The sequence below is a fragment of the Schistocerca serialis genome, chromosome 1 (genome assembly GCF_023864345.2).
Source record: "Schistocerca serialis cubense isolate TAMUIC-IGC-003099 chromosome 1, iqSchSeri2.2, whole genome shotgun sequence".
NCBI lineage: Eukaryota > Metazoa > Arthropoda > Insecta > Orthoptera > Acrididae > Schistocerca > Schistocerca serialis.
Window position 1 is genome coordinate 662,371,943 of NC_064638.1, and position 26,382 is coordinate 662,398,324.

General features: G+C 40.6%; 1 protein-coding gene across 1 annotated transcript in view; it reads left to right on the top strand.

Annotated features, from left to right (window-relative positions):
• LOC126479789 (5'-3' exoribonuclease 2 homolog) overlaps positions 1–26,382 on the top strand; it is a 427,511-nt gene that overhangs the window by 159,330 nt on the left and 241,799 nt on the right. The window contains exons 14-16 of the mRNA XM_050103814.1: positions 15,250–15,424; positions 22,980–23,036; positions 23,117–23,185. Coding sequence (XP_049959771.1) covers positions 15,250–15,424; positions 22,980–23,036; positions 23,117–23,185 — 301 coding nt within the window. The remainder of the gene's footprint in view (positions 1–15,249; positions 15,425–22,979; positions 23,037–23,116; positions 23,186–26,382) is intronic.

The following is a 26,382-nucleotide window of genomic DNA, read 5'->3' on the forward strand; positions in this document are numbered from 1 at the left end:
GGTTGTCCACAAAGTAAGTTCTGTTTCCATTTCTATCCGCGGCAGCGTTACGATCGCAGTTCCGAGCATGTGTGGCAATTACTCTGACTCAAGGAGAAGACATGTATACCATTTTCAGATCGTTGCTGCCAACGTGTGCTTTGTAGTGCTTTTTTATAATGTCAGCCATAACTGAAAATGCCGCCGCATGTGAAATCAGATCTATGATTCGTTTTCTAAATGCAGAGAAATTTAAACCCAAGGAATTTCATCGGAAAATCTCCGAGGTTGATGGACAAAATGCTAGAAGATGGGTCAGACTGTTCAATAAAGGATGTGATCAAGTGCACGATGAAGAACAAAGTGGATGCCCATCTCTGGTTACTGATGAACAGGTTCACAAAATTGTACAGCCCGGAACTCGCTCCTATTGACTTTCATCTCTTCTTACACCTAAAATCTGACCTTGGTGGTCAACACTTCAATGATGGGACGAGCTGAAAGAACATGTTACCACATGGTTGAATACACAGATGGCAACCTTCTATGAAGAAGGCATACAAAAACTTGTGCCACGCTATGACAGGTGCCTACAAAATTTTGGAATCTTTGTAGAAAAGTAGTTCGACAGTTGTAGATTTTTGTACAATAAATATTTTTTCTGTATCTGTACAAGTTTGTTTTATATAACCAAATGGAACTTACTTTGTGGACATACCTCATAATATTTGTAGCAATTGCATGTGGTTGTCTCCCATCTCGAGTTCCATCAGTACAACAAGCAACCAAGTCAGCCTTACAGGTCATGGAAGAAATATGCAAGGACTGAGTTGATGTTTGGATTTCACTTGTGTGAACCTCTCTTTCAAAACCTTGTATGTGGATTCTTGAATGTGGTGATTCAGTTGACTCCCAATCCATAAGTACACACTGCTCTCAAGCTATACAGTCCTTCCTTGGACGATATTTTGAGAATCACACTCTCTTTTGAGATTGTGCAGGCAACAAGTGAATGTGTTATGGCTCGCCCCCAGGTAACAGTGGTTTACCCACCACCAAGGAATTGAAATTCTTGTAAGTCCTTTTCCCTATGACAATGTCGTGGTAAATCACTTTAGGACGTGTCGATTGCCTCTGAGCTGACAGTCGCACCACATTGGCATAAGCAGAAGGATGTCCCATCTTGTTCTGACTGTTTTACTTTGCACCAATGTGCAGACTGTCCAGATCACTGGGTGCAATGCACTCATTGTGGATAGGATGGTCATTTCCAAACCATCTGCCATCAAGCATCAGGATAGCCAAACCCCACTCCACACTCGCGTAAAGGGACAGTGCATGAATCCCAGGCCATTGTTCCCCAGGGCAGTCCTCTTGCTACCAAGTTGTTTATTGATCTCATGATTGCATATCAGGACATTTGTTTTCAAGTGGACATGAGAGCAATGGTTTCTCTGCTGAAACTCCCAATGTAAATTTTTCTGGGTTACCCAGTGTTGGCCCAGCCCTCCTGTGTATTATGACAGCTCCATTCCCCTCAGAGGTCAATTCACAACTACTGCAGCATACAAGAAGGTAACACAGCCGATGACGCTGTTGTCAATAGTCACTATGCCAGCAACATTTTCTGCCTGGGTACCTTCTCACTGTTTGAGCTTTCCGTCATGGATGAAGTTCTGGTTATCACAGGCACAGACACTGTCCAGGAACGTGACGACCATTGTCTCTCTTTTGTGTCCCTGTCTGAACCTACCTGGCTTGGGGTGCAGCTCCAATTTCAGGGCACATATTTCTCTATGTTCAGATTCAGTGCTCCATTGCTGTTGGGCACTTCTGCTTCTGGTCTCCCTATGGACTGCAGTTAAACTCGAACTCGATTGTCTTCATGATGCTGGGGTATTTGAGCCAATCAAAACTAGTGCTTTGGCCACACACCTGGTAGTGATTAAGAAATCAAATGACTCCCTCTGGCTCAGTGGAGATTTTGAGTCAAAAATCAGTGTCCAGGCACCATACCAAGTCCGGAGGGCACAAAGCTTGTCGACGGTGAAAATTTTTGTAAGACAGACCTTGCTGATGCTTATTGACAGATCCCACTGGATGAGGAACCATAACACATTATGGTCATCAGTACGCCCTTTGAATTGTACAAATACAAATGTTGCCCTTTGGGATCTCTTGTCTCCGGCAATCTTCCAGAGAAGTCATTTGTGCAACCTATGCACCCTCTTTACTGTGTTGTGTGATGCATGGCTCTTTCGTGAGTCAGGGCTTAAGTGCTGCCTACGCAAATGCCACTTTTTTCAGGAGCAAGTGGAATATCTTGGATACTTGGGCAACAAAGACAGGATTCAGCCCACTGACCGTTTTGTTTTGGGTGTTTACTCACTCTCACATCCCCAAAACCTACAAGAGCTGCAGATTTTTTTGGGTGAGGTAAATTATTTCTAAGTTCCTCCCTCGAACAGCGTCGGCTGCCTGGAGCATTCTTTCACCCAGCTGAGGCACATGTTATACTTGACACCCTTTTCTCCACCGTGTCCCCATGTTTTGGCTGCTGTCGCTTCTGCTATGGCATTGGTGCAGTGCTGGGACCTTATGCATCAAAGATACTGATGCCTGCTCAGCAAAACTACTCACTGGTTAAGAAAGAGGCTTTAGTGATCATCTTTGCTGCTAAGAAATCCCTTGCGTCTCTCTTTACGACTAAGTTTTGTTCCTGACTACAGACCATTGGTAGCACTCTTTGGACCATGCTCTTGGCTTCCAGAGCAGATACCTCAAAACCTCCAGCATTGGGCTCTTTTCTTTAGTTCTTACAATTACACCATTAAGTAAAAGCCTACCTCACAACACACAAATTTGGATGCTCTCTCTTGTCTACCCTTGGGACCAGAGCCATAATTTGACCATGAGATCTGTTTCGATATTGACATAGAACATCAGTGCACCTTGGATGGGTTACCTATTACTGCTACTCACATGACCCTATCTTATGGCGTGTCATGCACTTTGTAGTAAATGGGTGGCTCCCCCTTATTTTTTCAGATTGACTCATCCATAACTCCAGGCTTGGGCTCGCCTTTCTCATTGTTCGTCTGTTGTTTCCGATGTTCTCCTGCTGGATGCGGAAGTGGATACCCACCTGTCTGTCATCCTGACTACCTTACGCCTTCATATCTTGGAACTCCTCCCTCATGGGCTTTGGAGTGTGTCAGGGATGAAAGTCCTTGCTGGGCAACATTCTTACTTGCTATGACTGAACAGAGACGTGGAGGCCATGGTGCACAGATGTTTGGCATGTGCTCAACAGCAGGCTGCTGCTTCTCAGTTTTGTGCCCCTGGCCCAGTCACTGTTGCCACTGGGACCACATTCATCTGACTTTACTGGTCCCTTTTTGGAATCTTATGTGGCTCATTGTTGTGAATGAATACTGCTATGTTGTTTGCACGATGTCCACCACTACGATCGCTGCGGTCAAGGCCCTTACTCAAATTCTCGCCATAGAAGGGCTTTCCTGTGTGCTCGTGTCCGACAACGGGCCCCAATTCACAAAAACCGGCCCCAATTCATGGCAACAGCCTTTGAACAGTTCTGCAATGCCAGTAGCATTAAACACCTGTTTAGCCCGCCTTTTCATCCCTCTCACCAATGGGAAAGCACAGCAGATGGTGTGTATGTTTAAATAACAAATGTTGAAAGCAGTGGGTACATCTACCACTGCAGTAATGCCGTAGTGTTCCTGAGCACCTACAGGACTAGCCCCCCAACCCCCCACCCCACCCCCCACCCCCAATCCATGACCACAGTCTAGCAGAGCTCCTAGCCACAGTGTCCTCCACTCCACCTTCTGGCACCACAGCTCTCAGAACCCCAGATCTGACACACACACACAGACGTTTCCACCAGCTTCAGTGGTTTGTGCATGTTCCTATGGATAAAAACCTTCATGGATGATGTTTGTGTTGGTGGCCAACCCATGGGTGGTGGCTTATGACATTTGATATTCTGCAGGGTTTGGACCGTAGGCACACCAACCATCTCCATCCCCACATATTACTCGTTGTGCCACCATGGGTTGGTCACTCAGAAGTGGAGTGCCCGTCTTTGCAAATCCATCAAACATACAGTTACAGTTTGTGCTTCTGGCCACTGTAGGCATTCACTATGGATACGAGTTTGGGTGTTCAGACCTCACCACTGAATCCATTCCATCAACAGTCATCTTCCACACTGGCATTCCCCATCGCATTGTCCAACATACTTCATTCCTTTTCCCAGTTGGCAGGCTCCTCTGCCAGGATACCAACCGTGTCACCGTTTCACCTCCCGAAATATCGTCCAGGGTGCTTCAGGCCCTACACACACATTTCATGGAGGGAAGGATCTAGTATCCCAGCCCAATGAGTTTGAAAGCTTTCCAGAATGTATGGACCTAGACGACGGCTGCTAGGTGGGGCTTCTGATATTTGCGAGTGCTGCTGTTGCTGCCTGAGGGCTAGATGCGGCCCACGCCCCACACGCCAGTCTATGGGCACCCGCAGCTCCACTGTAAAGCTCACAGCACAGGTGCCTTCACCTTAGCGGTGTTACAACTACACTCTCACTTGTTCATTATAAGCAGCGTGCTTTGGTTCTGGATATTGCTATGTCTAAGGCTCCCGATTTGGTTTCCACTCTGGGCTTGTCATCCTGTCTTGTTGTTGGTACATTGCTGTTGTTGTCTTTCGTGGTTTTCAGTGACTCATTGATGACACATTCAGCTGATTGGCCAATGTCTCGTGGTGGTGCCACAATTATGCTTACTGTAAATCCGATAGTAAATGACCTATTAGGAGACCGAGGCAACATTGGCTAGATATCCTCCCTATAGTAGACCTTAAAATATTGAAGCTCCATTCTGACCATAGAATGTATTAAATGAAGACAGAGCACCAAAAAGTGAACCCCACTATGTTGTGGGAGAGATGCGGAGGAGGAGAAAGAGGAAGAAGAAGAAGAAGAAGAAGAAGAAGAAGATAAAAAAAAAAAAATCTGTTAACACTCAATGATCTGCCATGTTCACTACACACATCTGTACCACCAGGCTGCTCAGATATTGTGTGTATGCTTGTGTGCTATACGCTGTGTACCCGCCTCAGTGTCGCTGTGGGTCCCACTTGACTGTCGTCCACATATTACTGGACTGCCCAATTTTAATCGCTCTGTGGCAGACTTTTAACCTTCCCACCACACTGTCAATGGTGTTGGGAGACGATGCCTCCTCACTCTTCCTTTGCTGTTTGTTTGCCTTGGTACCCCTTTTTTCTTTATTTGTGTTCCTCTAGCCTTGTCTTTTAGGCTGGAGATTTCATAATCACATATGGGTAATACATAGCATGAATTTCACAGTGAAAGCCAACGAAGTTAAGGTTTTATGGTTGCAAAATCTGTATTATGGAATGGATGTTGTATTTTGTAGGATTTCCAGTTGCATTGTTCACTTTGAGTGCATACTGCAGGTGAATAAGGCATAATGTAGCTTTCTCGCTATCATAGTTCGGAGCACATTGACGTATTATGTGACACAGTGTAGTGATTGTTTCTTACTACTTCCAGTGCTACTTGAAACAAGAGGTAGCTTTCTGGATAGCCATTATATGATCATTTTAGCCTACATAACCATAATTGGTTTATGACAATACTGTTATAATTAATTATTAGTGCACTGTATAGAATTAGTTTCTATCTACTGCTTCTCTTTCTTAATATGTACTTTCATTAAACGGGAAGTTTAGTAGACAAAAATACAAACAGCAATAGATGCTGGCCAGTAGTTACTTTTGAAAGGTACAATATCTGTTACTGCCTATAGCAACAAACAAAGTGGAAAATAATGCTTGTTGATTTGTGAACTACATATTTCTCCTCCTCCTTTGAAGAAGAAATTGTATGTTCATTATTTCATGGAATAAGGAAAGTAGTTCTGAGAGGTAGGAATACTAATTTCTGTTCTAGATATTTCTATATATGTTTTTTAATTTTGGATACAATCACGTAATGTGGTAACGGTACAACAGATTTCTGCCATGCATGGGCAATCTATACAGAGTCAGCATGTCATAGCTGACATTTGGCAAACAAAACGTTCACGCCACTCATTCTCTACACTAGTTTATACTGTGAAAACTTCTTCATTTCTGCGTAACTGCTGCAGCCTCCTACTTCCCCTTGAACCTGCATGCTGCGGTCAAACTTTGTTCACCCTCTGCATGGTCAAACTTTGTTCACCCTCTGCACTCCCCCCTTGACACACACGCGCACACATACACACACACACACACACACACACACACACACACACACTCCCACTCTTTATGCCTCAGGTTGTGTCCCGTCAATTGATCCCTATGTTTACCCCTTTTGAAAAAGTTCCAAGTTCTTGCTTTTTGTTTCAATTCCCTGAAGATGAAATTCCTACTTTTCAGAGATGTGCACACATTTACATCTCAGTTTTTGTCATTGTGTGTTCTTATTCTTAAGTCAAGCATTGTATTACTCAAATTTGTTGGTACAAAAATGTTAGTTCTCTTTGTAAATCCCCAAACACTTTATTAGGTTAGGACCCAGGAATCCTGCAGTTTGATTGAGATAATTGAACAATTTGTTGTTTCATGAGCATTTACCCGGAAAAACATTGCCAGTTGCTGTAACTAGGTGAAGTTTCATTATCCCCATCATGGTGTGCTCAGATGAAAAGTAATCTGTGATGATTGAAGAAGCTTCTGTGAGACATGTCCCAAAATTACACAAGAAGAATTATCAAGCCTGAAAATTCCACATGAGACTACTGTATTTACTCGAATCTAAGCCGCACTCGAATCTAAGCAGCACCTGAAAAATGAGACTCAAAATCAAGGAAAAAAAAATTTCCCTAATCTAAGCCGCACCTGAAACTTGTGACTCGAAATTCAAGGGAAGAGAAAAGTTTAAGGCCGCGCCTCCAAATCGAAACAAGGCTGGTTCATTGTAATATGAGAGACAATTTCGGTCAAATGAATGATGATACAGCTACAGTAGTTTGGTTCGAGTCGTAAGCTTAGCAGTTAAGCTTTACCTGGTAGCCATTGCTATGCGTCAGGCGCTCCGTCCGTATTTATACGGGTTTCCTTCCTTTTTCACGTGCTTCGTCTGGTTTGAATCGATTGCTTATTTTTCTTTGATCTGATAAGTGCCGTTCTCTTTGTTATGGGTGTTTACGTCACTCTAGCTGAAAATGCGTTATTGTACTGTGTCATGCATTGTTTGTCGCATTCTGATGATGTGTGTTTACGACTTGTCTCCGCTCGCGGCATGGCTTGCTTTTGTGCGCCCTATCGCTGCTTACAATTAAAAAAAAGAGAGGAATTGTCTCATTAGCGAAACAATGGCAAGAGACTACTATTTGTTGTTACTTACACTGCTGCTTTCTTTGATAATGATCAACAAGAACCAAATAATAGACTGCGTATGATAGCAGGTGTTCTGAACGAGAGTTTAGCTAAAATTTTTCGCCGTTTGAAAATCTTTACAGACGCCTCTTTTGTGCATTACATTCTGCACAGAAATTAGGGTCATCTTAGATTTAAAAATCTAGTCAATTGCCATGCTTCATTTCCAACTGTACCACTATTAGGCATAAGAATAATACGGATATAAACATGACATGATATGTATATTCTTCCGCGTTTGCTGTTGTCTCACACTAGTTTCGTAGTTTATTAGGCAGACAGGATTTAAATGAGATAGCAGCAAACACGAAAGAATACAGGGCAAAATGTTTATATTCGTATTATTCTTATGGTGAAGAGAATACTGCATGTGATTCACAATTCATAAAAGTTCCTATTAGCAACCATCTCTTCTCACAGGGAGGAAAAAATTCAGAACGTAGAGTTAGCCATATTGACAAACATCCCAAACAGTCTTGCCAGTTGGATTTTCGTAGTACATTGAAATGCTGCTACATTTGAAGATGAACAATACGGAATTTGTGTTTACTTTGTTGGATAATGTATGAAAATGCAGTGGTCGAAACTCGGGGCGGAGAAAAAAGCTCGTCTTCCACTTTTTTTTTACTGACGCAGAGGTTTTGGCGCCAGTATTTGCCTGCAAAGCATGCCTGTGTAGCGTTACATATTTTCAATGGCAGAAGTTAGTTGTGGCGGCACCTACCAACATTTTTCAGAACTTCCGCTTACTTTGCACTTGATTCTAAGCCGCAGGCGATTTTTTGGATTACAAAAACCGGAAAAAAAGTGCGGCTTAGATTCGAGTAAATACGGTAGTTCTCAAGCCTAGGGAATTTTTCATGTTATAATTGGAACATGGCTTCAGTCAGCCGTAACTGATGATGTGGCCATGATGATGAAAAAGCCACATCACTGCTGGCAGAGCACGGCTTGTGGGACAATGGAAATACCGATGGAATGTCTCACCAAAGAAGTCCTAGTTGACTATGCGTGATGAAAAAGTTTGGGCATGCAGCAAGAAAAAGCGAGGCATGGAGAATCATAAAAGTCTGGAAGATAAACCTGACTGTGTGTTTATTCTCCGTCAGTTAAAACATGCTCTTTTGTTGACATATCATGAAAGATTGGTGCAAAATAGCTAGTTGCTAGTAGCTTAGTTGGTGGACAGTGATGCATTAGATCACATGACTTATCAATGGGATTGGTTCTCCAGGTTTGGTCCATAGTGCCAGACCCATATCACTCAGTGATAATGAAGAATGCGAAGTTGTAAGTATGGGAACTGTCATTAGTAACAAAGAAGTTGATGGCAAATGGAGCTAGGCAAGTTTCGATAATGTTTTGTACACACACAGCTGTCATAAAGAATTTTTTAGTGTTGAAGGAAATACTTCAAATAAAATCATTGCGTATTTCGAAGAGGATCGGGTTGTATTAGTGCACAGGAAAGAAACTGCGACAGAAGCTGTAAAGCAAGAAAACTATTTGTGAATGATGAAGTAAACTTTGGAGTAAGTGACCTGAAGCAGTGATCTGAACGATGTTGGTATTTCAGTATTTAGATGCTTCAGCAAATCTTGACAAAAGAGGTCATTGAAGGACTTATTTTAATAAAACAAAAATTTTTTGTGTACCCTATCAGGCAAGATGCACCAGCTTCAGCTCATCAACAAAGACAGTTTGTCCCACAAACCAAGATCAATTTATTTGTTTGGATGTCTGTGATCTGGTGTTAGTTGAAAGAATTGGTGGTCCAAAGCTTATTGGTTACATTGGAATATGATGCAGTAGAGTACAGAAATGTTTATTTTATCAGACACAAAACTGATGTCATTGATAGATTTCATGAATTCAACACTCTCGTATTGAATATGTTTGTTCAAAGGATCAAAACATTGTGTGAGGATAGTGGGCTGAGTATGTTAATTGTGACATGTAATAGCTTCTCAGAAACCTTGGAATCCAGCTGAAAATGACCACTCTGTACACACCAGAATGATCTACCCAAAAGGGAAAAAGTTGCTTAAAGCCAGGGCTCGCCCAAGGTTTTTATGGAAACCTTGGAATCCAGCTGAAAATGACCACTCCGTACACACCAGAATGATCTACCCAAAAGGGGAAAAAGTTGCTTAAAGCCAGGGCTCGCCCAAGGTTTTTATGGGCAGGAGCAGTTACTATTGTTGCGTACATACTAAATAGGATTCTGAAGGAACACAATTTGGAATAGCTCCATATGAGTAGTGGAACTGATGAAAATCGCATCTTGAACATGTGCACATCTGCCAAAACAGTTTTGCAACCAAGCTTGATGTGAAGGACCAAAACATTGTGTGCTTTGGGTACCAAGGTGAGTTCACACATTATTAACTTTTGAGCCTTGGCTAATGGTAAGTTTTTGTATTCCAAGATGTCACATTAAGTGGCATTAACAGCAGCACAATACCAGCATTACAGCAACCGGCAAATCACGGATGATGAAGAATGTGAATTTGTGGATCATAACAAGCAAGCTCATGTAGCCCAGTACATGTACTGGAAGAGAGGGTGTCTGCCCAAAACAATATAAGAGTAGCACGACAGCTAACGAAAGACCAACCTAGTCAAGTCTAGTCAACATGGTAATGACTGTGCCCCCTTCATTCATAAGCCAGCAAGGTACAAATCAAATTTCATCCAATGTTATGCTCCTAATAGATTCAAGGAAGTAGTTTCCGGCCTTGGCTTGAAACACTGGAAAACGGTGATATCAGAAGAACTGGAAACTCACGAGGGGAGCAAAACTTGGAGATTATTCCTAAAACGAGCAGTTGGGTAATTACTGACTCAGAGTGTCTCTTCATGGTCTTGTCTGACAGAAGTGGCAAAATCATTCAGTATAAACAACAGCTTTGAGTGAGAGGCTTCAAAAAGGAATGCAGCACCAACTACAATGAGATCTTCTCACCAGTCGTGCAATATGACTTATCAGAGTTTTCCTGGTGACTGCAATATATGAAGATCTAGAGATGATTACGTATTCATACTTCATTTCTAAATGGCAACCTTGAAGAAGCAATCTATATGGAAATACCTCTGAATCATTTGTGATTGATGCGAAGAATCCTGTAGTCTGCAAGTTTGAGAAATAGCCTGCAAGCTTGAGAAACTGTTGTGTGGGCTCAAGCACATTTCTCAGTGCTGGAACAAGGAGTTTCTAGATTTTATTTTGTAGTTTAATTTTCATGCAAATGACAATGAACCAAATTTATTCCATTGCATAATCAGTGGTAAAGTTGTTTTGTTAGCATTATTTGTATGTGATATACCTAACACATCCAAGTTGAGGAAAACAATTTGTAAAGTTGTCCTGTCACTAGAAGAATCTTTTCGTATACTATTGGAGATAGTCATTGTTTTGTGAGAGGAAATCGAACAAGATCGTGCAGAAAGAAAAATACTGTATTGTGAAACTATCACATCACTTGTTGTTTTGCCTGTTAGCTCACAACTAAATATTTTGTTGACAGTGAACAGTGTTCTTGTCTTTTTGCCTGTTATCTCACAACCAGACATTTTGTTGAAATTATTGTAATAATGCTCATTGGAAAGTGGTCAAGAGAGTTAACCAGTATTTTATTAAAACAAAAGATTAGGATACAGAGCATGGCAGCAGCATTAGTGAAATACAACTAGCAGGTTTTTCTGATGCAGAGTATGCAGGTGACCGTGTATCATGAAATTATTTTTATATGCATTATATGCGTTGGTGTTAGAAAAGGACAAACAGAAGCACTATAACAGTGAGTGTGTTGAATAAGTTGGATGCACTGGTGTTAAGTTTAAATTCCTTTAAGATAAAGCTCCTAGTTTTCAGGGATGTGTAGACATTTACTTTTCTTTTTCATCATTGTGTGTGTGTGTGTGTGTGTGTGTGTGTGTGTGTGTGTGTGTGTGTGTGTTAGTGTTAGTGTTTGGTTGGTTTTAAGTCAACCATTGTAAAAGAAGCTAGATCAGTCAAAGCATAAGTCATTTAGCAATACGAGAGAAGGGAAGTTGCTACTCACCATATAGCGGAGGTGCTGAGTCGCGATAGGCACAGTAAAAAGATTCATACAATCATAGCTTTCGGCCATTAAGGCATTTGTCAGCAGTAGACACACACACACACACACACACACACACACACACACACACACAAGTGCAACTTGCACACACATCTGCAGTCTCAGAGAGCTGTGTAGTTTCAGCTCTCTGAGACTGCAGATGTGTGCTCAAGTTGCGCTTGTGTGTGTGTGTACTGCTGACAAAGGCCTTAATGGCCGAAAGCTATGATTGTATGAATCTTTTTATTGTGCCTATCGCGACTCAGCACCAGTCATTCAGGTGACAGGTGACGCAAAAACATTATTTTTCTCTGAAAGTCTTCAAATACCTCATCATAGTCATGGTAGAGAAGATATAAAATGTAGTCTGGCAATGGCAAGGAAAGCTTTTCTGAAGAAGAGACATTTTTTAACATCGGGTATAGATTTAAGTGACAGGAAGTCGTTTCTGAAAGTATTTGTATGGAGTGTAGCCATGTATGGAAATGAAACATGGACGATAAATAGTTTGGGCAAGAAGAGACTAGAAGCTTTTGAAATGTGGTGCTACAGAAGAGTGCTGAAGATTGGATGGTTAGATCACATAACTAATGAGGAGGTATTGAATAGAATTGGGGAGAAGAGGAGTTTGTGGCACAACTTGACAAGAAGAAGGGACCGGTTGGTAGGACATGTTCTGAGGCATCAAGGCATCACAAATTTAGCATTGGAGGGCAGCATGAAGGGTAAAAATCATAGAGGGAGACCAAGAGATGAATACACTAAACAGATACAGAAGGATGTAGGTTGCAGTAGGTACTGGGAGATGAAGAACCTTGCATAGGATAGTGTAGCATGCAGAGCTGCATCAAACCAGTCTCTGGACTGAAGACCACAACAACAACAACAACAACAACAACAACAAAACAACAAGTAAATGACGGGTCAAGTGCTAAAAAATGAAAATTTGAGTTATAGTTGAAATTCCGCTGTAACCGCCAACGCCAGTTACGTACATTCTGATACAAGCGCCATAACAGCACAAAAAGTATTCACAGCTGTCACAAGATCGCACTCACATGTAACACCAACATCAATGTCCAAATAATGAATTATGTGCCCTCTGTTCTCTGTTATTGTCTTGACACGTACCTGTGTGAATTGTTGACAATTGAAGTAGCTCTGTGGCTTGTTTGCAACAATAGGACACTGCTGAAGTAATTATTACAGATGCATAATACACAATATTGAAAAATGGAAAGCAAAACTACACGAAAACGGGGGAAGAGAGGTGAAGGTAGTGCTCAAAGTGAAAGGAAGAAATTACGCAGCGAAGGAAAGGAATATAATCGAAAAGATAGCACTGTGGTTCCAGCTAAAGAGGCTCCCAAGCACCAGTTAGGCCTTGATTGCAGTTTAAATTTTATTACAAGGGTTGCAATCTGCATAAGTTACTTTCTAGTATTTTAATGTGTCTAATTTGTTATTAAAACTAATTTCATATGGACAAAAATTATCGTTCTGATTATGAGGTTATAGTTAACTACCTGAATGAAATCGTAAGTTTACTTACCTGCAAATACCTAGGCATGTTGACTTAAACATATTATATTTACTGCTTCACTCTTTCAGGTGTCCTGTAAATCTCAATTTAAATGCAGGCACCTTTCGTATGACCAGAAACTTAAGTTGTTTATGGAATTCTTCTCACTAAATGATACAGTGAAGCAAAGTAACTGTGCAGTCTCTCACATACGTGTTTGCAAAGTGAAGAGGTGAAGGTCAAAAGTATATAATGATAGTAACGAAACTCCTCAGCTGTCTACTGAGGAAGGTGCAGAACAACTGGTCATACCCAAGAAGAAAAATGTAACTATGTATTACACATTGCCTGACATTGAGGGAATTGTAATAAGAGTATGTAAAGGAATGTTTATTGAGGTCCTCTCTTTGATCAGAAGAAGAGTTCAGGCATTAACATAGTTGAAGGAGAGTGGCGAGATTGTGTATGAAGAAAAGTGAGGAAATAAGACAAAACACTGGAAATATTCAGAAGAAGATAAGCTGGTTGTTGCTCATATTAGTGCCATACGAAGACAAGAAAGCCACTATTCAAGGGAAAAATTGGATGACAAACAAGACTTAAGTGAAGACCTGACTATTTATCGTTTATTTAAGGAATTTCAGAGGCAACATGAAGACACTAACATCACATACTGCTTCTATGCAAAAGTCTTTAAAGACAAATTCCCCAAGCTAAATTTTCATCGTTTGTCAAGTGACACTTGCTCTACTTGTGACCTTCTTAAAGCCAAATTGAGGTGTGATTTTAGTAATAAAGGCAATAAACAGAAGCTAGAATGCCATCACTGAAAAGCAAAGAAAGCTATGACTTCCATGAAAGCTGACACAATAAAGAGTCAAGGGCCTAACTCGGAAGTATGTACAGCTGCATTGGATTTGCAAAAAGTGATTTGTCTTCCTTCGTTAAGGCACAGCGAAATGTACTTTTTACTACAGCTCTCAAATTACAACTTTTGCTTTCATGTTAGTGATAAACCGGTCACATGTTTCTCTGGCATGAGGCCGTATATAGTGTGGGTGGGAATGAAATTGCTTCCTGTGTGCACAAAGCTTTTACTTTGACATCTCTTTGTAAAAAGAAACTAATAATGTGGAGTGACAACTGCTGTGGGCAGAACAAAAACAAGACGATGTTTCTATGGGTTTACCTTACAGCAGAGGATTACTTTACGGAAATAGAACAAAAGTTTTTGGTGAAAGGACACTCTTTTATGTCTTGCGTTCATGATTTTTGCTCACATTGAGAAATGAAAGAGGCTCACTGTGTGTGCAGTTCCAAAAGATTTAGTTCACCTCATCACTGAAGCTATGCGCACACCACCATTCATAGTGACTGTTATGCGAGAAACAGATTTTTATGACTTTTAAGTCAGCTGCTGAAAAATATATGAATCTCACCAGTGTGCATATTTAAAAAGCACAGTGGATCAGACTGACTGCCGAATGGCCTGGGGTACTGCAAGTTCGGTCAACTCGTAGTGAAATTGAAGAGTTCAAGGAATATTACATCTTGAAGAGAAATGTGAAGCCTTCTGATCTTCAACATGTGCACTACACCACGAATGTAGGCTGTCTGAATGAAAGAGAAGGCATTTAGCTAAAGTGATACCATTTGTAAAAAGGAGAATAAGTGGTTTTTATGAGAAACTGATGAAATGAACGAAAATTGACATGATGACACTTGTATCATTATTTATGTTAAACCCATTGCAAACATCATTTCATTTTCTTTAAATTTTGTATCATTTTGTTCTTAAACCCATTAACACAGAATAAAAACACATGTGTGGCAAGAAACCTGTATAGTTTTTGTGTTTGTATAGTGATCCCCAACTTTTATACTGCTTTTGTTGAAGTGCTATATACATTTTGTTGATTATCTTTAAATCAGTTTTTTGGTGCTTGGCCCATTATTTACTTACATGACACAATTATATAATATAATACAGTTGTGAACATTCTCAAAATGCATAGTTTATATCATTTGCCATTCTCTGCTGGCAGTTGCCTTATATCAGCTCATTTTTGAAAGACATTAATATCCATTATTTATTAACACATCTTAGTACTAATATCCATTATTAATTAACACATCTTAGTGTGCCTTACAAATTTTGTACCTTTGATTTTTCAGTTAAAAGAAATGTACGTGGAGACGACAGATTGTATGTTACTAAACAGAATTCTGGATTTAACTTCATCAGAGGATTGTATCAAGAGCAAGTGGATCCTAATGTGGAAGTCAGCATCAGCATAGATGGAATGAGGGGCACAGTGCTCTTAACTAGTGACTGTGTTCCACAGGGAGGGTGAGTTGCATGCTTCAGAAAATCTCCTTTGTTCTTTGTCATCTTGCTTGGGAATTTAATATTACTCGTACTATAAGCAAACTTCTCTGAATGAGACTTGAACTTTTGCACTAATTGGGTGTGGAATTTTCTTTTAACAAAGAAGGTTGTTAAAGAAATTGAAACAAACCAAGTGATACTAAGGAATTAGTGAATACTGGTTGGTCAAGAAAGACCTTTGGGACTACTACACAAAAATAACTTTTGTCACGCAACTAGTATGTTTCTAGCTGTTAAGGTGAAAACACTCAATGCTAAAACTGTCGTGGTTTCTGTTTTTTATTGTAATGGATGCATGCATATATGCTACTGTATATTAAGTCAGTAATGCTACATAATATAATGGTTTGTGTCATGATGCCATCAGACAGGCGTAAATTACGAGTTATAGAAGGGCTGATTTTGCCACCTGGGGAAAAATTACAGGGAATGATCACTTACAGGATAAGGTGCAAAAAATGTCAAACGGATGTATGGCTGGAAATATACTACCACAAAAAATTTTAAAAAAACACAAATTTTGTTAATTATTTTTTGCTTTACTCAAAACATACATTTTAAAGAGAGACTGATGTGTAAGTAAGGTCCTGAACCTGAAAATATTGAATAGGGGTTTCATAGTGAAAAGTCACATTTACTACCGAGACATAAATTTACAAGTTAAGTCTAACTGGAAAATTTAAAGCATTTATGGAATCTGACAGAACACTTAATTAAAAACAATAAATATTTACTCATCATTTTAAAATGTTAAGTACCAGACAAGGTTACAATATTTTCAAAGGGGACACAAAGTTCCACTCCCCCCCAGGATTGTGAGAGTTAAAGAATTAACTACTTCACTTTAAGCTTAATTGGCAGTATAATGAATTAGTCTGAGTGTCCACAATATGTTGAATGATTCCTAACGTGGTGTCCTAAATTATCTAGTGAAATTTGCACATTTTGTTTTTATTGTGTTAGGCTAAATTATTTTGATCAGATATGCACTCAGTAAAGTGCAGGTCATGGAATGAATGAAAGTAACAAGTAATTGTATAATTGAGATTTTACGTTGACAGGCACCTAAACAGGATTAAGAGCGTCGGTAACTTTCAAATGATTCCTTCTATGTACATCTTCATCTGTATTCTGCCAACCACCCTGAGGTTCATGGCAGAGGGTATGTCCCATTGTACCAGTTATTAGAGTTTATTCCTGTTCCATTCCTGTATGGAGCACAGGAAGAATGGTTGTTTGAATGCCTTTGTGCGTACAGCAATTATTCTAATCTTATCCTCATGATCCCTAGGTGAGTGATACATGGGGGTATATATTTCTAGATCATCATTAAAGCTGGTTCATGTAACTTATTACTAGACTTTCTCAGGATAGTTGGTGTTGATCTTTGACAGTCTTCCAGTTGAGTTCCATCAGTATCTCTGTGACACTCTGCCATGGATCAAACAAAGTGGTGACCATTCGTGCTGCCCATTTCTGTATACATTCAATATCCTCTCTTAGTCCTATTTGGTATGGGTCCCATACACTTGAGCAGTATTCTAAACCTGGTTGGTCACATGAGTGCTTTGCAAGCACTCTCCTTTGTACTCTACCAATAAACTGAAGTCTACCATCTGCTTTACCCACAACTGAGCCTATGTGATCATTTCATTTCATATCCCCATAAATAAAGTGTTACGCCCAGGTATTTGTATGAGGTAGCCAGTTCCAATAGTGACTCATTGCTGTTACAGTTATAGGACATTACATTTTTTTCATTTTTTAAGTGCACAGTTTTACATTTCTGAACACTTAAAACAAGTTTCCCATCTTTGCACCACTTTCAAATCTTATCAAGATCTGACTGAATATTTATACAGCTTCTTTCAGACAATACTTCGTCATAGATAACTGCATCATCTGCAAAAAGCGTGATTTTACTATGAATATTGTCTGCAAGCTCATTAATATACAATATGAACAGCAAGGATCCCAACACACTTCCCTGGGGCACACCCAAAGTTACTTCTATGTCAGAAGATGACTCTCCATTCAAGATAACATGCTGCATCCTCCCTACCAAAAAGTCCTCAGTCCAGTCACAAATTTCATTTCATACCCTGAACTACCATACTTTTACAATAAGTGTATGTATGATACTGAGTCAAATGGTTTTTGGAAATCAAGAATTACTGCATCTGTCTGACTGCCTTGATCAGAAACTTTCAGTATATCATGTGAGAAAAGTGCGAGTTGGGTTTTCTCCTTCTTAGGGGCTAATAGAATACACATACACCTGTGTGGCTAGTTTTTTAATGTACTTTTCGTTTTAGTGATACTACTCCTCTTTTGCAACTGTATTTTTATTATGTAACAATATTAAGAACATTGCCACTCACCATATAGTGGAGATGCTGAGTAGCAGATAGGCACAACAAAAAGACTGTCACAAATAAAGCTTTTGGCCCCTAAGGCCTTCGTCAAAAATATACAACAGAAAAACACACACACACACACACACACACACACACACCTACAAGGTGTCGGCTGCACCTACAGTACCAGTGCTGCATTCCTACAGCTGGGCTAGTTTGTGGTGAGTCTGGTGTGTGGTTAGAGGCAGTGAGAGGTGGAATGCAGAGAGGGGTGTTGGAAGTATGTATCTAACAGCTAAAAGGGAGGCAGCCAGATACCTGCCACTAGGAATATGGGAAGTCAGGATGGCAAGTGCATGGGCTAGGTATAGGATGCAGGATTGGTCGGAGCTGTGGGGAGCGATGCATGCTGAAGGTGACATTGAGACTTTCATCTGGGAGTTGGTGACAGGATGGAGGAAGGGAAACTGTTGGGTAGAGGTTGTGGGAACAGTGGGAGAGATTGAGACCAGGACAATTATGGGAGCAAAGAATGTGTTGCAAGTATAATTTTCATCTGGGTAGTTCACAGGAGCTGGTAGTGGAGGGAAGGATCTAGATGGCCCGGGTTATGAAGCAGCCATAGAAATTGAGAATGTTACGCTCAGCAGCACGTTGTGCCAGCGTGTGGTCAACTTTGTTCTTGGCAGCAGTTTGGCAATGGCCATTCATCCTGGTGGATAACTGGTTGATAGTCATAACAGCATGGAAAGCTGAGCAGTGTTTGCAGCAGAGTTGGTATATGATGAGGCTGCTTTCCCAAGTGGCTCAACCTATGATGGGAAAGTGTAAGCGTATGACAGGAAAGGAGTGGGAAGTGCTGTGTGGGTGAATTCGACAAGTCTAACATCTTGGTGTTCCACAGGGATATGTATCAAGAGTTTGGGATTGGTATAGAAATGGACTAGGATGTCATGTAGGCTAGGAAGGTGATGGAATACCACTTTTGAAGGGGTGGAGAGGACATTGGGGAGGATGTTCCTCATTTCAGGACATGATGAGAGATAATCGAACCCTTGAGGAAGGATAAGGTTCAGGTGATCCAGTCCAGGTTGATACTGGGTGACAAGGGAGGCCCTGCTTTGTAGCTGATTGTTAAATTGTTACACTTTTCATTTGAGGGGAAGGTATACAAATAAATCTGTGGCACATCCATGAGAACCTGCCTGGCACCCTCCTATGCGACCTGTTTAAGGGCTGTGGAGAGAAATCCTTGTTAGCCACACAAAACTTCCAGCCCCTAGTTCGGTTTGGATTCATTGGTGATATCTTCATGATCTGGACTCAGGGCCAAGGCAACCTATTCCCTCACAACCTCAACACCTTCTCCCCCATCTTGTTCAGCTGGTCTTCCTCAACTCTATATGCTACCTTACTAGACATTGACCTCCATCTCTCTGATGGCTCTGTCCATATATCTGTTCACATTAAACTCACTAACCATGAACAGTACCTGCATTTCAACAGCTGGCCATCCCTTCCACACCAAAAAATCCCTCCCACACAGCCTACCCACCTGTGGACAAAGTATCTACAGTGACCAGAACTTCCTTGACCAGTATGCTTGAATGCTTCACAAAGACCTTCACAGACAGGCACTACCCCATAAACCTAGATTTTTCCTGACATATGCTCACACATCTCAAGCCTCTCATGCTGCCCACAAAACAGCTACAGAGGTGTGTGCCACTCGTCACCCAATATCACTCTGGAACAACTGAAGCACATCTTTTATTAGGACTTTGTTGCTCACTATGCCCTGAAATGATCCTCCCCACCTTTCCCAACATACACAACATCCTAGTCCATTCCTATATCATTCCCACTCCCAACCCCTTGTGATATATGCCTGTGGAAGAGTGAGGTGCAAAACCTGTCCAATCGATCCACACACCATTTCCTCATCATATACCAACTCTACTGCAAACACGGCACAGCTTTTCATGTTGGTTGCCAATCAGGATGAAAGGTGATTGCCAAACTGTTACCAAGAACAAAGTTGGCCCACCTGGTGACACAACATGCAGCTGAGCATAACATGCTCAATTTCAATGGCTGCTTCACAACCTGGTCTGTCTGAATCCTTCCCTCCACCACCAGCATCTCTGAACTATGCAGATGAGAAATATCCTTCCAAAATATCCTTCACTCCCATAATTGCCCTATCCTCAATCTCTGGTAACCCATTGTCTCCACACACTCCACCCATCAGTTTTGCCTTCCTCCATCCTGTCACACCATCCCAAGTTCATGTCCCAATGTCACATTCAGCTTGTGGCTCTGACAACTGTGCATTCCATTTACATACATAGCATGACTTCATGCAATAGTAGTGTCGGCGTGTGTATTTTTACTCTTGCTCAAAATGTTATTACTCTGAAAGCTAGTGAATTTTCTTTCTTTTTGTGTGTGCTGGGTAATGACTCAGCACTTCTGCTTTTCAGCGAGTGGTCTCCGTTGATCCAAAAGTATATCATTTGTCAAATTAGAAACAAAAACCACATGCAACGAAACTTCGACAAGAGGTTGCTGCAGTGTAACCTGTTGCCATGGCACACTCCTTCAAATTTATCCATCATTTCAAGTATTGTAGTGCACATTGGAAAATCAAACATGATTTGAAAACATGCTATTTCCAATTGTGATTAGTGTGAAATCAGTTACGGAAAACAGATTTTCTAAAAGTAGACTGATTGTGATCTAAAATTGTGATTTTTATGAAAATAAAGTTTGAACTTACTGTGTAGAAATTTAGCAAACTGTAAGTGACGTATATTTTATATTGGAATACCATATGTTGCAAAGTTGTTGTGATCACAGTTTCATGTGTATCAAGCCTTTAATCAATGAGATATAAGAAGCCATAGTTAAAACTTTATTCACAGTGTGATTTTTATGGCTATTTTGCCTCTGTTTATGTAGCAAATTTAGCCCATGTTGGAATTTAGACCCCTGTTCTGAGGGGGTGGGGGGTGGCTTGGGGGGGGGGGGGGCTGAAAACATGTTCTTATGAATGAGACTGCTTTTCAATTTAATAGAAAATGGTATTTGTAAAAGAAATGTGTAATATACCTTATTTTCACATAAATCATTCTATATTTCGGCAAATTTGTAGATCATTGGAAAATAGTTGGTGAATGAAATTTTGCATTCCACATCATTGTGCTATCGACCTGTTGCATACTGTATTAAGTTTCATATCCAGCATTTGTTCACCTGTGAGATGTAAGATTCTGAAGTTTATATATTTTATGTGCCATTATTTTCGGGCCCAACTTTTGTTCAAAGTATCTAGCATTGTTAGCCTTAATTGGATGATCAATAAACTTTTTTTGAGGTTGAAAACGTGGTCCTTCCATTGAGCCCTGTTTAGAAAGTTTCACAGAACATAATTTTCTGCAAAATGAGGTCAAAAATACTGCGTTTTTGACCTTACGCATTTTTGACCTTTTTACGAAGTCTTCAGCTTTGCGCTTAATTTATTCAGTCTCAGAAAGTGGCACATGAAACTTTATACTTGAGAACCTTGTCATGTTTGGTTACTACAGACCAAGTTTCATGTTCATCATACCTTCAGTCCCTAAGATATAAGTAGCCCTACTTTTTTTTTCGGCACCGATTTTTCGGTCAATTTTGCCTAACATTTTGTGGCTGAAGATTGCTTATAAAATTTTTTTCATTCTTATATTAAGGTAACACATACAGTTGTATGAGATGGCCAGATTTTATTTCTGTCACAAAATATTGCCCAAGATATAACAGGTCAGTTGTCAGAAATTCATGCTCACTCTGTGCAGAATTGACGTGAATATCTTGGCCAGTATTGCTTCAGAGAACATGGAACTTAACCATTGTTCATTGGGGATGTGCAGATATTCACATGAAATTGCAACAAAATCCCTGATGTTCAGGCAGGGAGGCTGAGATGAGTTGACATGGAATTTCTTTCAAAATATTTAATGGAACAACAAGACTGTCTTGTAAGAACATCACCTATGAAGCTTGCCCGCAAAACGGAAGGGTCCTGAGTTCAAATCGTGGGGCATTGCGCACAGTTTTAATCTACCATGAAGTTTCATATCAGCACACACTCTGCTGCAGAATAAAAAATTCATTCTGACATCATCTACTTGTTTGTGCCAGTTGCCCATGTAATGTCACCAGTCACCACACTGGGATGTGCTTTATTCATTGATCTGTCCTTTATATGTATTTAGGAAAAAAAAATAAAATAAATAAATATAATTTGCATAAGGAATGTGTTTCGTAAGTTTTGCCTGTGAAGACCAAAAGTTACTTTTGATGAACATACCTCAAACAAGATTATATTTGAGGGAGTGGATAGAAACTCATAATTTTTTACATTTAGTTGGTGATTCAAGAGAGTTCCGGAGATATTTCAGTGTTGTGTGTGTAGAACCATACAGTGCTTAGACAACATTGACTACTCAAACGCATGTACTCTTTGTTTTTTGCTGATATCTACATATTTTTGCTGCAGTCATACAATTAAATACTTGGTCCTTTAAATACTATTTGTTATTGGCTACACATATCATTGACTCATGGTCAGCAATTGTCTCCCAGGTTGGCTTCTGACGAACTCGACTGCAATGTTGCCATAGTTGTGACACAGTTGTTGTTCATGTCTGGAGAACGAAAAATGCTAGGTTCAAAGAGTTTACACATCAGGCTGAACAAGAGTGAGAAAATTTAGAGGGATAGTAATAAATGCCAAATAGTTAATGTAAATGTAAGAAGTTCATTTTAAAATACAGCAAAAGAATGGGAGGAAGAATAATGACAATAATAAAATACCCATTTCATATAATTTGCAGTGTTTAACACACAAATATTGCATCCATATCTTAGATTAATGACTGATGATCTTACATGCTGCACAAATTTGGCGCTGGTTGTCCACATTTCCAGACAATGCTCTAACCACAAAAATTATCTAATTGTTCCATGCAGCATTGTTTAGTGGTTAGGAATACTCTCAATGACAAAAAGTTTGTGTTTAGTGCAAAGATGTGATTATTTTGCTCTGTACATTGTTCAAGTATCTGTCATCAATTTTACAGACAAGTATTTGCTGATCAATTATTGTTTTTCTACAGGTCTCTAAATTCTCCTGTGGTCGGTCTAAGCACCATAAATAACAATGAAGTATATTGGTAAGTCACCTCTCAGAACATTTTTACAGTTTGTATTTAGTAGTTTTGTTTTGTTAATGAGACATTTGTTTTGATTTTAGTGTGAAATTCAGAGATCCGAAGTATGCTGATACTTTCATCTTCCCAGCCAAAAGATTGAAGGGTGCCAGGTAAGATTTATAATTAATATGCAAAATTTCCTGCTTTTCAAGGGAATAGGTTGTTGTTGTTGTTGTTGTTGTTGTTGTGGTCTTCAGTCCTGAGACTGGTTTGATGCAGCTCTCCATGCTACTCTATCCTGTGCAAACTTCTTCATCTCCCAGTACCTACTGCAATCTACATCCTTCTGAATCTGCTTAGTGTATTCATCTCTTGGTCTCATTTGGTAACTAAATTACCTTTTTGCAGTTCATATCATCTATATTTACGAGACCTTTCGGAAGATGCGCTTCGAACACAGCCACAGTCTGTTCCCACTAACACCTTTGTTCAAGTGAGGTAGTGCTCCATCTCTAATAACTCCACCTCCAGATTTACGACCCATTTTGGAAAACGCTCTGAATAAAGTCAATATGTCTGTCGACTACTAAAGTTGTTAGGGCTTCTAGGGTACATCTCTTCTTTCTTCGTGCACTGCCTAAGAATCTGATGGCAAAATTTCACAATACATGGTAACATTTGAAAATTCATAGAGAATTAATAGAATGAGTGGATAATTGATGGAACCAAAATGAGTTTGTCTGCTTACATAACATAATAGAACATTTAAATTACAGTTGTAAAATTACCCAATGCTACAGAATGGAGACTTGTAAAATTGTCCTTGATGTCTGGTGTTGATATATGCTGAAGATAGGAATACATTTGTATTTGGCCTAAATATAGTAAGAAACGTTCTGGCAGAATATAAATAATTAAGAAGTAAAGGAGACTCACCACATGAGTTGTTGATAGGTAGACACAAAGAGGAATGGAAACTTTGCTAACTTTCAGAAGGAGAATGCACCTGCATTATGCTGACTGGACACACATTGCTGGGATTGCAGTTTGGCAGGTGGAGTGGGGTGGTGGTTGTGTTGGATGGGGTGGTTAGAGGGAGGAAGAGGTGCAAAGCAGGAGAATCTATTGGGTATAAGTAGCTAGTGGCTCAGAGGTCAGAGCGACATGTGCAGCGTAAGATTGCAGGATGGAGACGTGGCAGCTGTACTTCCTAGGTATGTGATACATGGGTACCAGAGATGGTGAGGTGTGGCATACAATGAAAATGATGTGGACTGGAAGGGGGTGACAGGGATGACGAAGGGAAAACTGTTGGGCAGGACATGTGGGGACAGTGATTTAGTGGAGATTGAAGGCAGGTGGATTATGGGAGCAAAGAGTGGGTTCGAAGGATAAATCTCGTTTACTTCATTCAGAAAAGCTGGTGCAGGGGGATGGGGTGGGGGGAAGGAACCAGATAGCATGGGCTGTGAACTCACGTACATTGTACCACTGGGTATTCAGTTGTGTTCTAATACACAGTTTGGTGGTGGCCATCCATTCTGGTGGATAGCTGGTTGGTTGTCATGTCAACATGAAATGTGTGCAGCAGTTGTTGTTGTGTTGCCAGAAGATGACTGATTTCTCAGGTGATCATGCCTCTGAAGGGAAAGGGTAAGCCTGTGACAGCACTGGAGTAGGAATTCCTGGATTGCTGAATTGGGCAGGTCTTGTGTCTGGGTCTTCCACAGGTATATAAGAATGAGAGTGGCATAGCGATGGACTGGGATGGTGTGTAGGTTGTATCAGTGACTGAATACCACTTTAGATGGTGCGGGAAGGATCTTGAGTAGAATGTTCCTCATTTCCGGACATGGTGATGGACAATTAATTCTCTAGTGAAGGATAGGGGGTTTGGGGGGGGGGGGTGCTCCTTTGTAGCTGGCGGTTGTTGTTGTTGTGGTGGTGGTGGTGGGAGGAGGATTAGGAGTGTGTGAGGATATGACAGGAAAAATGTGTTTGGAGACTATGTGTCGGGGGTAGTGCTTGTCTTTGAAAGCCTTCATGAGACCTTCAACATACTGGGCAAGGGAATTCTTGTCACAGGAGATACACCATCCATGGATGACCAGGTTGCAGGTTGTATGGGAGGGCTGGTGTGTGTGTGTGTGTGTGTGTGTGAGAGAGAGAGAGAGAGAGAGAGAGAGAGAGAGAGAGAGAGAGGGTACAGTGGAATATTGGAATATTGAATTGGGGAAGACCAGGTGAAAGGATTGGTGAGAAGGTGTTGAGGTTGTGGAAAAATAAGGATAGGGCTTTTCAGCCCTAAATCCAGATCATGAAGTTATCACCAGTGAACCTGAACCAGACAAGTGATTTGGGGTTAGGAGAAGCTAGAAAGGTTTTCTCTAAAAGGGCCATAAACAGGCTGTGAAATGTTTCCTGGGTATCCCTATGACACTTTTGCTGAGTAATGCAATATTTTAACTGGAGGGTAGACTTCCCTAATGTCAAAACACCTTTTTCTCATCACTTGGTCTTGACTTGAAAACCTCTCTTTCTCTCTCTACAGATCAGCATCCAGCTATACCATATAAGTTTTATATAATTGATTTCTCCTTTTCGGCAGGCTGCTGAGTGCTGAAAACTTGACAATAGATTACATCTCTCCATACTACTAAATGAGAGAATTTACTTCTTCTGTAAACCACACATAATATAACAAATTTTTGCACAGAGGCAACATCACACAGTTTTCTGTCTGCTTGACTAGTGTACCTCAAATACCTTCGCAACGATCAAAGTTACAGTTCACAGCAGACCCTACTAACTCAAACTTCTTTTGATCTGTGACTTTTTCATGCATTGTCACAGCTGTCGTTTTTTCCATGGAGGCTAGTGCAACTCCGAGGTGAGGGATTTTGCACAGAGAAAACACTTAAGACTGGCAAGTGTGGCCAAACGCGAGCTGCCGCCAGTGCCGCCCCATCAAGTAGCAATGCTGTTTCCATTGCCTTTCAGTTAACAAGCACATACAGAGAAACTGCATGCTTAACATATGTGTCACACTTCCACACTACATTAAATAAATGTTCTTCAGCAGTAGATGTTCATCATTCGTTGATCCCAAATAAGCTGTGCAACACAACACTTTGACAAAGTGGTTTGTTACACTATATATGCCTAGTGCTAGATGAATGATGTCGTTGTAAAATATACCGTATACCATGCACATGCGCAAAAGTTTATGTCGGAATGACTGGATGATCAATCAACACCAGGATCAAAGAACATAAGCGACATTGCAGGTTGGGGAAGGTGGAGATATCGGCTGTGGCAGAGCACGCACTGAGTGAGACCAACCACGTAATAAAATTCGCCGACACGC